General features: G+C 44.4%; 1 protein-coding gene across 2 annotated transcripts in view; it reads right to left on the bottom strand.

The window, feature by feature from the left end:
- vopp1b (VOPP1 WW domain binding protein b) overlaps positions 1-12,092 on the bottom strand; it is a 59,515-nt gene that overhangs the window by 25,742 nt on the left and 21,681 nt on the right. For both annotated transcript variants that reach the window (XR_013788513.1, XM_079489962.1), the window contains exon 2: positions 4,671-4,729. Coding sequence is in view for 1 of the 2 variants with exons in the window: in XM_079489962.1 (XP_079346088.1) it covers positions 4,671-4,729 (59 nt within the window). In the remaining variant the exon portion in view is untranslated. The remainder of the gene's footprint in view (positions 1-4,670; positions 4,730-12,092) is intronic.

Here is a 12,092-nt window from a genome sequence, read left to right as displayed (position 1 = left end):
TAAGGACTACATTTGTAAGGGTGTATTATGGTGTGAATTTTAAGTATTGGTTTTAGTCAAAAGTGTCTGTTTGTGTGTAGGGTAATGGAGGCGACGGCTGACAGCCTTACTACATAACGGTGATCACAGGAATTCGCCACCCTGTGTTCTGAGCACAAGACTTGCTGGTAGCATACTGAGGGGGATTTGACCCATATCTCCAGGAGTGGAAGTTTTAACCGGGGGATCTAGACCCACGGTTGAACCTTTTCAGGGTTAAAGCAAGCCAGCCCCTCAGCTCAAAACACCTGTCCATCAATACGTTTGGTGACTTGACATCAGTGAATTTAGTTAGTTCAGCGACACTATTTATGACTCTCATTTAATAGTCTCATTGTAATCTCTCAACGCCATGGTTATTATTCATTCCTTTGCCATGTCAGAACTAGGGAGATTAGCAAAAAGAGTGAGATTAATGCCAGAGAGGTCATCTTAGTGACCAGTAGCTTGTAGTGTCATCAATATCCTAAGAAATGATTGGGGATATTTGTAGTGGGAGCCTGCATGTTTCCTTTTAATAGGTGTAAAGGAGAGGGACATCATGGATCATGGATTCCGTCAACAGTTCTACACCAAAAGGATCACGGAGAGACCACCGGGTCTCCAGGATGTCAACGGTGACATCTGAGCAGCGCCTACAGGAGGTCATCCCGAGGGCAGAGAGTCCAGGGGGGTGTGTCTGCAGGCAGCTGTGACAACACTACGAGAACAGCGACAGAGGAGCTCCTAACTCAGCTTCTACCGTCGGAAATCAATAGCAGGTGACTTTCACAGACCTGTGTTCGCTACAGGAGGTGTCGGATTGAACGCTATTCTGCGGCTACGGCCCACGGGCCCACGCCAACTGGTTCTCCACCGTGATGGAGGAGAGGAGCGTGCTCCTTCTGCTCTGGAAAGAGGAGGAGCGTTCCAAGAGGAGAGGTCCAAGGGAGACCGTTCCAAAGTTCATGTTACAATGGAGGAAAGGAGCGTTTCAATGCTTTTGCTGTCATGATTGACATGGCTAAGCAAGAAGTTGTACACTAGAGCCTTGTGATTGCTCGAGGAGAATCTACTGTCCACTCGAGCCTTGTGAATGCTCGAAGGGAGTTCTACTGTCGACTGCAGTAAGCTGTAGTTCACGTGTGCTGAAGCGTATGGGGACAACTGTCTGCTTCAAACCTACAGATCTGAGAGCTATGTGCAAGCTCTGAGAATCAAGAAGGATGTTCCAAGCGTTTTTATTCTGTAGGCGAAAAAAATAATTGTGGGAACCATTTCCCTAGCGCGTTGAACGTCTGAACGAATGGAAAGAAAAAAAAATCGCGGTTCATCTGAATTGTGATTGATGTTGGAAGAGTTGCTCTAATGTTTGTGTTTTGTTGTATTCTGTGCTGACAGGTCAAAGTAGATATAACAAGGTACTGAAATAGTACTGTTTTAGGGATGTTTGTTTTTATGATTAACCATTTTGTCATGCTATGAGTGTTAACTTTTCATTTACAGGTATTTGTATTCAATCAATATAGGAATTTGATTTAGTCTAAACAGGATGTAATCAATATAGGAATTTGATTTAGTCTAAATAGGATTTCAGTTAAATAAGGAGTTTAATTTCTGTTTTAAATATGGTTCAGTTTCAGGTCTGTCATACAAGAGATACAACGGAACAGGCCCCATGCTTGTTCGGTTCTAATTTGGTACAATATAGATAGTTTTTAAAAAAAATGCTCCTGTGTCCAGGGGGGTCTATCGGGTTGAAAAGGTTTTGGTTGATTTGTTTAAAAATAATAGTTAATGGTAATAATATGAGTTCATTTTAGATAACTTCCTTAAGCATCACAGTGAAATCCAATTAAAAAAAATGAGAATTATATTCTAGTTAGTAATACAAATGTTGTTTAATTGTCAGTTAAAATAGGCCTGCATTAGGAGTATAATGTTACTATGTTAATAGTCACATATTGATACAGATTGAAACTCACCATGGGTATTACATGTTAGCTCTTAGTTTGTGTGCAACTTTCCGAATTGGGAGTCAGATGGATGGTTTCTGCAGGACCATTCATCTGTCCATTAATATTCCATGAAAGTTGCTCACTAACTAAGAAGGGGGGGGGAGAAGGGAATATTATATTATTTCTTATTAAGTCGATATTGGAATCCACTTCCAAACAAATATTGATGTCTATACAGGTACAGGAATCAGCCTATCTAATGTTGGGGAACAAATTAAAAATAGTATAGTAATTAGCCTAGGAACAGTTCACTTGAATTTATTTTATCTGGGTGTGACAACAAACAGCTTCGGACTGATAGGGTCATTGTCTAACAGATTGATTTTGTTCATTTTGTTTTGAGTTTTGTGTCAACCTGACTGTGTTTCATCTTCACATTATCCAGGGGGGAAGAGGGTAATTACCTACGAAGGGAGACCGTTTGGGGAATTTGAACATTTTGGGATTTTTTGAGAAAAAAGAAAAAAGTGAACATTCTTTTGGAAAATTAATTTTGGTCATTTATAAAATATGAATTATGTCTGGGGAATATTTAATTCCCCAGAAGGGGGGTCTGATGTATATTTTGATAGCTTATGCATCTCAACATATGTCATAATCGTACACATAACACTTGCAGGGTGCAGGTCTCATGCCTGAGTGGAAGGTTCATCCAGTATAGCAGGTCACTAAAAGTGGCCCAGGGACACTTTGGGTAGTCAGCTATCTTAAATAACAGCTGTGAGTTCTTCCTGTCATATATAGTAGACTCAGTGACTTTTATCACTCAGGAGTCCTTTTACAAAAGGACTCCTGCTGTGGTGACTGATTGCTGACCCTGTGGTAACATGTTGACTGAGCCTTGGGGGTCAGCACACACACACACACACACACACACACACACACACACACACGCACGCACGCACGCACGCACGCACGCACGCACGCACGCACGCACGCACGCACGCACGCACGCACGCACGCACGCACGCACGCACGCACGCACGCACGCACGCACGCACGCACGCACGCACGCACACACACACACGCAGGAACAGGGTGACACCCACATGTTAAGACTGTATAAGACATGCAGGGGATCAGTGGGAGAGTGAGTGAGATACAGAGAGAGAGAGACAAGGGGGGACTAGGCATTCTGCCTGGGAAGGCCTCAATACGATGGAACGATGATATCTGTAACCTGTCTGTAACTGATTGCTGACCAATAAATGGAACGAAGGATTATGTGCCTGCTTGGATCTCCATATTCATTTCAAACAGCAACTTAGTAAAATCTCCACAGAACCCTGAGGAAAAGACACATCAACCCATTTTGGCCTGACCTCGAAATTTAAAAACATTCTTCTAAAATCCTCCAGTTTTCTGAAATAAATATGTTCACGATTTTTCAAAAATAGCAGACCTACAAGCTCGTAGCGCGCCACTCGGTGGCACGCTATGAGCTTGTAGATCTGCTATTTTTCAATAGCTAAAGCATAACATAATGCTAACACCAAAAGGGGTTCCCGCCCAAAATGGGTTAACACCCTGATCGGCATAAACGGAGGTCTCCGTCCTATAAAATAGTTACGCTCGACGCTCAAAGGACGGAGATTAATCACAGGACGGAACATTAATTATATCATAACCGAGTGCATCGCTCCACGGGCTGGGAGCGCCTGTTGGGCCAAATTTGATGTAATTTCAGGTTGGGACGTCATCCAAAGTGACCCCCCATTTTAGTGGATGAGACCGAAAATCTTAAAACGTGAATAACTCTTGATCTAAATCAATCCATCCAATTCTAACCAAAGATTATGTTTTTGACGGCCCATCGCGGTCCCGCCGCTAGTCGCGTTAGAAGTAATCATACCTCCCGTTGTTGTCGATCGCCTCGGGAGTGTTTTGGCTACATCTAGCTACTTCAGCTACATTCAAGATGGAGCCTGGTGCACCTTGAAATGTGCTCCGTATAGCTGCAAATCTCTGGGCGCCTTGATTTAATGGTCCTAAATACCCCTGGGCGTTCAGGACTTCGGGGTGTTAAAATGGGACCCAATGCCTCCCTGCTTGGCACTCAGCATCGACGGGTTGGATTGGGGGGGTCAGTCCCTGACTGTGTGTGTGTGTGTGTGTGTGTGTGTGTGTGTGTGTGTGTGTGTGTGTGTGTGTGTGTGTGTGTGTGTGTGTGTGTGTGTGTGTGTGTGTGGATTAATTAAAGAATGATTGTGTGTTGTCTCGACCGGATGTTGATCTCTCGCTGGACAATGAGAATTACAGACCAGCACCATTACAGAGACCGCCAGGCTCCGTGCAATAAGCGTTGTTTTTACCAGAAATGCCGCCTGGGACGGAGAATTGGAGATAAAAGCGACTGAAAGCATGCGTGTGTGCACGCGCAAATCAAGATGGCGCAGTCCAGTGTTATGGCTAACAACAGATAGCCATCCGAAGCTAATGTGAGTAGCCTTTCGACTAGATCGGATCAAAACATTTATACAAATGAATAAATGTGACTTACGTTTATTGGTGCTTGCCGAGACTAATGATTAACGTAGGTTACGTTATTCGGCGGGAAAAGTATTGAGAGCCAGAACAATATACAGACAGTATATAATATAGATGTTGAGAGACAGATAAATAAAGGGTACATACATGAAGTAGATGGGATATCCTCCTTCAAAATACCAGCAGTATTTTTTGGCCTCCACACCCTGGAAGAAAATGAGGAAAAGCTTGTTAATGATCACATGCACGCGCACATGTGCACACACACACACACACTTATGGGGGTAAAACGTATATTAAATGGGGGTAATTAATCCATAAAAAACCCACATCAATAGACTATGGACATTGATAGGGAGGAGACGTGCCCTACTTCACGTTAAGAAAGTGGTGCTGTGGTGTGTGTGTGTGTGTGTGTGTCAATCAGGAGATGGCAGGTCAGCTGCAGGTCATATGGTACAAACAGACAATTCCGTGCTCAAACAGACATACATTCCAATAAGGGCCTTTCTCGGCCCCACCCCTCTCCCATTGTTTATATTGTGTTTAGTTTCCAAGATGGCCGCAGCACCAGGAGGGGGTGAGGCGGAGGTGAGCGGGTGGGGTCGACATATGCCCTTTACTGAGCTGCATTCAAGACACTTGCCTTGTGTCTGACACCTGACTTGTGTCTGAAGTTCTGAACACAGCTTTGATGGATGTGTTCTGCCCCCCTCCCCCCCATCAAACAAAATGTTTGGTCAAACCATATGGGCTTCCATTGGAAATGCATTGGAGCGGTCATTAAACACATACACAAGACATGTGTCTTGCATGTGTGAACGCAGCACCTGTTATCTTTATTTTGAACGGAGCAAAAACATAAACAAAAAAATGTATTCCTGTTAACACAACCCAAGGACCCCCCCCCCCCTCCCCTTTTTCCTGTTCTTTTTACTTTTCTTCTTTAATTTTCTTTTCTTTTCTGTTTGTTTATTTTTTCATTTTTAATGTTTTTAGTTATCCTTTGGACGCCGATTTAAATGTTGTCTAGATTTGTTTCGGCATACTACGACCCAATGTTGGGATAGAAGACACTTGATTCATGGTACTGTATGCTGTCAAAATGTAAAAAAATCACACCCGTGTGAACCGAGTGGTGCAAATCCCCCCTCTCTCTCTCTTCTCTCTGTCTCTGTTTCTGCCACAACAGCGCCCCTACTGGTACTCATGAGTCACACATGAGTCACACACATGTGTTAACACAAGTCACATAGGTTAACACGAGTCACATAGGTTAACACGAGTCACATAGGTTAACACGAGTCACATAGGCAGGTGAACACGGACATTACTGTTCCTTTGAGTGGTTGCACCACTCAAAAATAATTATAAATTACAAAAGGGCTTTTCGCCCCTGCCCCTCCAACAAACACTCTCTGCACGTCCCTGTTGATTAGAATGCTTTCTATCCAACATAATGGCTCATGGGCATGGCTGAACAGCAGTGGCGTGCACAGATAGACACGTGCACAGATAGACACGTGCACAGATAGACACCACCCCCTGCCCTTTTGGCAATGTGCCCTTTAAAAAAAAAAAAAAAAAAAAAAACTTTATTTCTTTTTTTTTTTTTGATTTTTCAAAAATAGCAGACCTACAAGCTCGTAGCGCGCCACTCGGTGGCGCGCTATGAGCTTGTAGATCTGCTATTTTTCAATAGCTAAATTATAACATAATGCTAACACCAAAAGGGGTTCCCGCCCAAAATAGATTAAGGCAACCGGCCGGTTCCACGCGCTGCACAAGGTGCCCTTTTTTAACTTGAGCACCTGCCCCTCTAAATGTCTGTGCACGCCACTGCTGAACAGCACTGCAGCACAATCATCTTCTTTGTTTACAACAATGAAACATGAAGTGCTCTTGAATTAATGACAAGGGCACTTGTTCAAATGTCATTTTGATCGCGGCTGCATGCTGCTGCACATCCTGGTACATTAGCATCCAAAAGGATTTTTGAGTGGTGCAACCACTACAAGGAACAGCAATGTCTGTGTTAACCTATGTGACTATGTTACTATGAGTGCCAGTAGGGGCAAAAGTGGCGCTGTTGTGCCAGAAACAGAGAGAGAGATAGTGCTGCACTGTTGCCTGCTAATGAGAGACAGAGAGAGAGAGAGAGAGAGAGAGAGAGGGTGGGGGGAACGGGGGAGAGGGGAGTTGCACCACTCAGTTCACACAGGTGTGATTTTTCAACTTCTCCCAGCTTATAATTTTCTTTTTTACTAGCCTCAAGCGGCTCAAAGGGAAGGAGAGAGTTTCACATATTTAAAAAAAACAAAACAAGTGATTGGTCCACAGAATTGTAAACAAGGTGGTATACCCCCAGAAAAATATCTAGTCATACTTCTCAATAGAGGACTTTTGGAATTTGAGGACCCCCTCTAACATGAGATGATGCATCTACTGTATCTCTCTCTCTCTCTCTCTCTGAATGTTTAATTAGGCTACATTCATTCATCCTCTATTATTTATTTGGGTCGGGTCGGGCTCAAAATCCTCCGTTCTATTCGGGCTTCAACTCACTTGGGTTAGATTGGGTCAGGTTTTAATTTCAGGCCCTTTAATGCCAATACATAAATAATAATACACAAAACCAATATATTAAAAAAAACACGACACTAAGCTTTCACACATGCATGTTTTGCACTCAAGGGGAAAGAACGAGCGTGATGGTGTTTTACGGCGGTGGCTCAGGGGTAGAGTGGCTGGATGGCAACCGCAAGGTTGCCAGTTCGAACCCGGGCTCCCCCAGAGTTAGTGTCGAGGTGTCCTTGAGCAAGACTCTGAACCCCTAATTGCTCCTGATGTGCAGGTTGGTGCCTTGCATGGTTTCCGCCGCCATCAGTGTATGAATGTGTGTGTGAATGGGTGAATGTAATGCACAATCTATGTAAAGCGCCTTGGATAAAGGCGCTATATAAATGCACCTTTTACCATTAACCATTTACGCTTTTCATGTACAAATATATGTTCACGTGACGTAATGTGCATTTTCACCAATAAAAACGTCAATCAGTCAGTCGATAGTCGATGTAGAGTTGATGACAAATGGCTCAGGGCCGATTCATACTCTTATTTTACCGCTGTTTCGGCGCTGTAGTGCCGAAATGATTTCGGCTCGTCAGAAATTTTCAGTAGCACCGAAGAGCCGACTTCAGGATGGTACCCGCCCCCCCCCCCCGAACCTCAAATGACGTCACATTGTAGGCTCTACAGAGCCGAACCGACTTTTATTCGGCTCTAAAAGGAGTATGAATCGGGCCTCAGTCTCTTCCAAAGAGGAAAGAAAATGAAGACAGACAAAATATGTCATGGAAAACAAGGACGCAAGTCTCGGTCTAGCTCCGGGCGGGTGCCCAAAACGCAGGTAGACCACATGACATGTCCCCAGAAGAAATATACTATAATCTTGAATTGAATTGAATTAACCCATTTTGACCCAGGAGCAATTCTACAAATGCCTTCTAAATCCTAACAGTTTTCTGAAAAAGCTACTGTATGTTTCTGTCAGTCGTTCTTCGATTTAAAAAAAATAGCAGACCTACAAGCTCGTAGCGCGCCACTCGGTGGCGCGCTATGAGCTTGTAGATCTGATATTTTTCAATAGCTAAAGCATAACGCTAACACCAAAAGGGGTTCCCGCCCAAAATGGGTTAAGGTGACTTGATTGATTGACATCAAAAAGGGGCACCGTCAGCTCAAACCCACAATGCAATACTTTGTTGTCGCACACAAACCTCAGTAGCATTTGGTACCAATTCCATTTCACCAGCTATATTTCCTACGTATGTGTCTTATGTAACTATTTCCAGCAAGGGGATAATAATTATTTTGGTCAGTAGATTGAAGTGGTCATTTTGAAAGTAGCTCTCAAGTCACAAAAGTGTGAGCACCCCTACGGAACTAGCTAGAATCGAGTACGTACGCCTGGTGCCAAAGTAACACAAAGCTCTTCACAGCCTAATTGGATCCTGATTGGAGTGGGTCTCTGATGAGGAGTGTGGACGTCAGACCAGGGGCGTAACTAGACGTCACTGGGCCCTGACGCAGGCTGATCAGCGAGTGCCCCCGACAGCCCCCCCCCCCCCCCAGCCTGTAGAAACAAGCCCAAACTACGTGTTGGTTTATAAACAGCGGGGCACTGTACAATTGTAGTTGCGATTTGTCATTTGTGCACGTACCTGGCTGTCGGGACTCGAGACTGGGAAAGCCCACTGCATGCACACTCGCGGCGCGCCACAGACACTACTGACAGGCTACACTACTGAGGGAGGCGGGGCACATGTTGCCTATGCATATGGTATGGTGTGGCTGTGTGTGCTATAGCAGCAGCCACCACCAGGCTCCGCCACACTTTGTTCAACTCAACTGTCATTGCATCTCTGTATTATAATTTTATTTTACAGACGGCAGGGGGCGGGCGGCCGTGTGCCCCCCTTGCCTCTGGGCCCCCACGCAGTCGCCTTGTCTGCGTCACGGTAGTTACGCCACTGCGTCAGACATGGCATTAGGCTCGGTGTGGCACCTTCAGTCTGAATGCAAAGATCCTTGCATTAACAAACATGGCATTATGGGCTCGGTGGGGAACCTTCAGTCTGCAGGCAAAGAGCCTTCCATTAACAGCTTGGTATAAAGCCACAACTATCGAACTCACAACACAGTGGTTCTCAAACGTTTGTCATGTCAAGGACCTCGGCCTCAGGTCTAAATGGGTGAAAACAGACATTAAAAGTCCATAGACTTAGTCTGCCACAATGAAAGCCACGTTGGAGGGGTTGGCACCCCTCATAAATACTGCACCTTTGTCAAATGTAAAATCATTTTATTAGCCACACACTTCAAATAATCCACCCTGTGAACATGCGGCCTGCAAAGTAGGCACTGGAGAGCAGTGGTGGAAGTACATTTACTTAAGTAAAATGTTGAGGTATTTGTACTTTACTTGAGTATTTCCAATTCCAATACTTTTACTTCTGCTTGAGGCAAATATTGTACTTTTACTCCAATACATTTATTTGAAAACTTTAGTTACATACTAGTTACTTTGATTATTATTATTATTACAAAACATACATTACCACTTCAGCCCTACATACATTTCGGCCATTTGAGAACTGCTATTAAACGATTTTAATACATTTGAGAACTCGAAACGAAACATTCTGCACAATGAGAACTTTCACTTTTGGTACTTCAAGTACATCTTGATGCCAATTCTTTTGTACTTTTTACTCAAGAACATTTTCAATTCCGACTTGTAACGGGAGTAGTTCTACATTGCCGTGTTGGTACTTTTACTAAAGTAAAAAGAAAAAGTGAGTACTTTTATCCACCCCTGCTGGAGAGCCAATTTTCTGCTGTATTATTGCATGGTGTCAGTGTCACAGCAGAGCGAGGGATCAGAGAAGGCACATATAATCCAACTCATACTGAAGACGTAAGGCCACGGCCCTGCGTGTCAAGACTGCACACATCTTGTCGAGGTTTTCATTAAAAATCCTGAGACATCCCTTCAAAGATAAGAGCGAAATGAAAACGTGGCCACGTGTGTGTGTGTGTGTGTGTGCGTGCGTGCGTGCGTGCGTGCGTGCGTGCGTGCGTGCGTGCGTGCGTGCGTGCGTAGGTGTGTGCGTGCGTGCGTGCGTGCGTGCGTGCGTGCGTGCGTGCGTGCGTGCGTGCGTGCGTGCGTGCGTGCGTGCGTGCGTGCGTGCGTGCGTGCGTGCGTGCGTGCGTGCGTGCGTGCACTTTGCATCCATGTTACGGAATTTCTATATCAATGCCATACATACTGGCTCAGTTGAAGCACATGCAATATAGGCTTTCATTCAAGTTTTTTTTTCTCCACTTCAATGTACTAATTTAAATGCAGCACATTGCACTTCTGACTTATAATGGGTTTAACCAACAGGGAACCAGCGATACAAATCATGTTACACAAAACAATCTACCTGTCTCACACAACACGACATGAAGTACGTCTTTTACCGCTGTCGTGCCCTTCAGCGTCTGAGACAAAAAGCAGTGCTCGGAAAAGAACGACACGACATAGCATTTACTTGTTGACACAAGGTTAATATGGATTTGCATAAAACGACACAAAGCTATACATCATCTTGCGCGAACAGTACTGTGTGCATGCATGTGCCTACGGCTAAACTGTTGTATAGGCAAGACGCGTCGCCTCTACTGTGTGACAACAAGAGAGGAAACTAAACAGTACTGCTTTGCCATGGCGAAGCAGAATAATTAAAGTCCCTGTAGCCCTAAAAGGACAGTTAACCCATTTTGGGCGGGAACCCCTTTTGGTGTTTTAAACATTATGTTATAATTTAGCTATTGAAAAATAGCAGATCTACAAGCTCATAGCGCGCCACCGAGTGGCGCGCTACGAGCTTGTAGGTCTGCTATTTTTGAAAAATCGTGAAAATATTTATTTCAGAAAACTTTTATTTTATAGTATTTATAAGGATTTTTTTTAATTTTGAGGTCAGGCCTAAATGGGTCAAATGATAAGGGACAATATCGGTGGCACCCAACTGTAGGGCCTAGAGAGGCTGTGCTGCTCCTTACAGCCAACCAGAACAAAGTGATTTAGCGCCACTTTTGCCCCTACTGGTACTCATAGTCACACATGAGTCACACACAAACATAGTCACATAGGTTAACAACGGACATTGCTGTTCCTTAGAGTGGTTGCACCACTCAAAAACAAAACAAAGAGATGTGTTTGGGTGAGAAATTTAAGGAATTTTTACTTTGGGTATTTATAAATAAAAAGCTTCTTTATTAGCCTGTACAGGCCGAAATGCTGCTGGTTCCCTAATAAACTACTTCACTGCATTTGAAGACAGTGTGCCGGGAGTCCATTCTTTTTCACTTTGGGTATTTAGAAAACTATCTAAAGTCATAGTTTTGGTTCCAAAACATATTTTCAACTGCAAGTGAAGCCTATAAAGAAGTCTACAGGGCTTACAGTAAGTGGTTAAATGAAGTGCGTTGTGCTGTGAGGATGGGAAGGCTGGTTGGGAGGTCAGAGGTCAGGTGTACGAACACAATAGGGTGTTTGTTTTGAAGCCGTCAGAGCATGGACCAAGGGGGCAGGCAGACTTTCCAACGTTGAAGCTCTGGGTCCTAGTGGTAGGAGGAGGGACTACAGGCGGACCCGTGGATTCATGACCGGGAAACCCCGTGCAGCTGGGCTTTAACGTTGAGCGCTCGGTTGCCCTACGTCACTCAGGACCTCAAAGTTGAGGTCCTGGGAGGGACTTCCGGCAGTCTTCCGGGTGCTTCAAAACGCCACTGAGCAACTTCCACTGACATGAATAGCTGGGGGGGCGGAGCTTCGCGCTAGTTCAGTCTCTATTATATATATACTCTATGGCATGGACGCATGGATGCCGCGGCACCATTTTGTAGTGCTGCACGATTCTCTTTTTTCCCCCATGAAAATATGTTTTGTCTTTAGTCTGTAGTTGCTGAACATTACTACATTCAAAGCCAACTACTGTGGCGTATAAACAGACATCA

The sequence above is a fragment of the Electrona antarctica genome (genome assembly GCF_951216825.1).
Source record: "Electrona antarctica genome assembly, chromosome: 20".
In the NCBI taxonomy this organism is placed as follows: Eukaryota; Metazoa; Chordata; class Actinopteri; order Myctophiformes; family Myctophidae; genus Electrona; species Electrona antarctica.
Note: the sequence above shows the minus strand (reverse complement) of the source record. Positions and strands in the feature narration are given on the sequence as shown.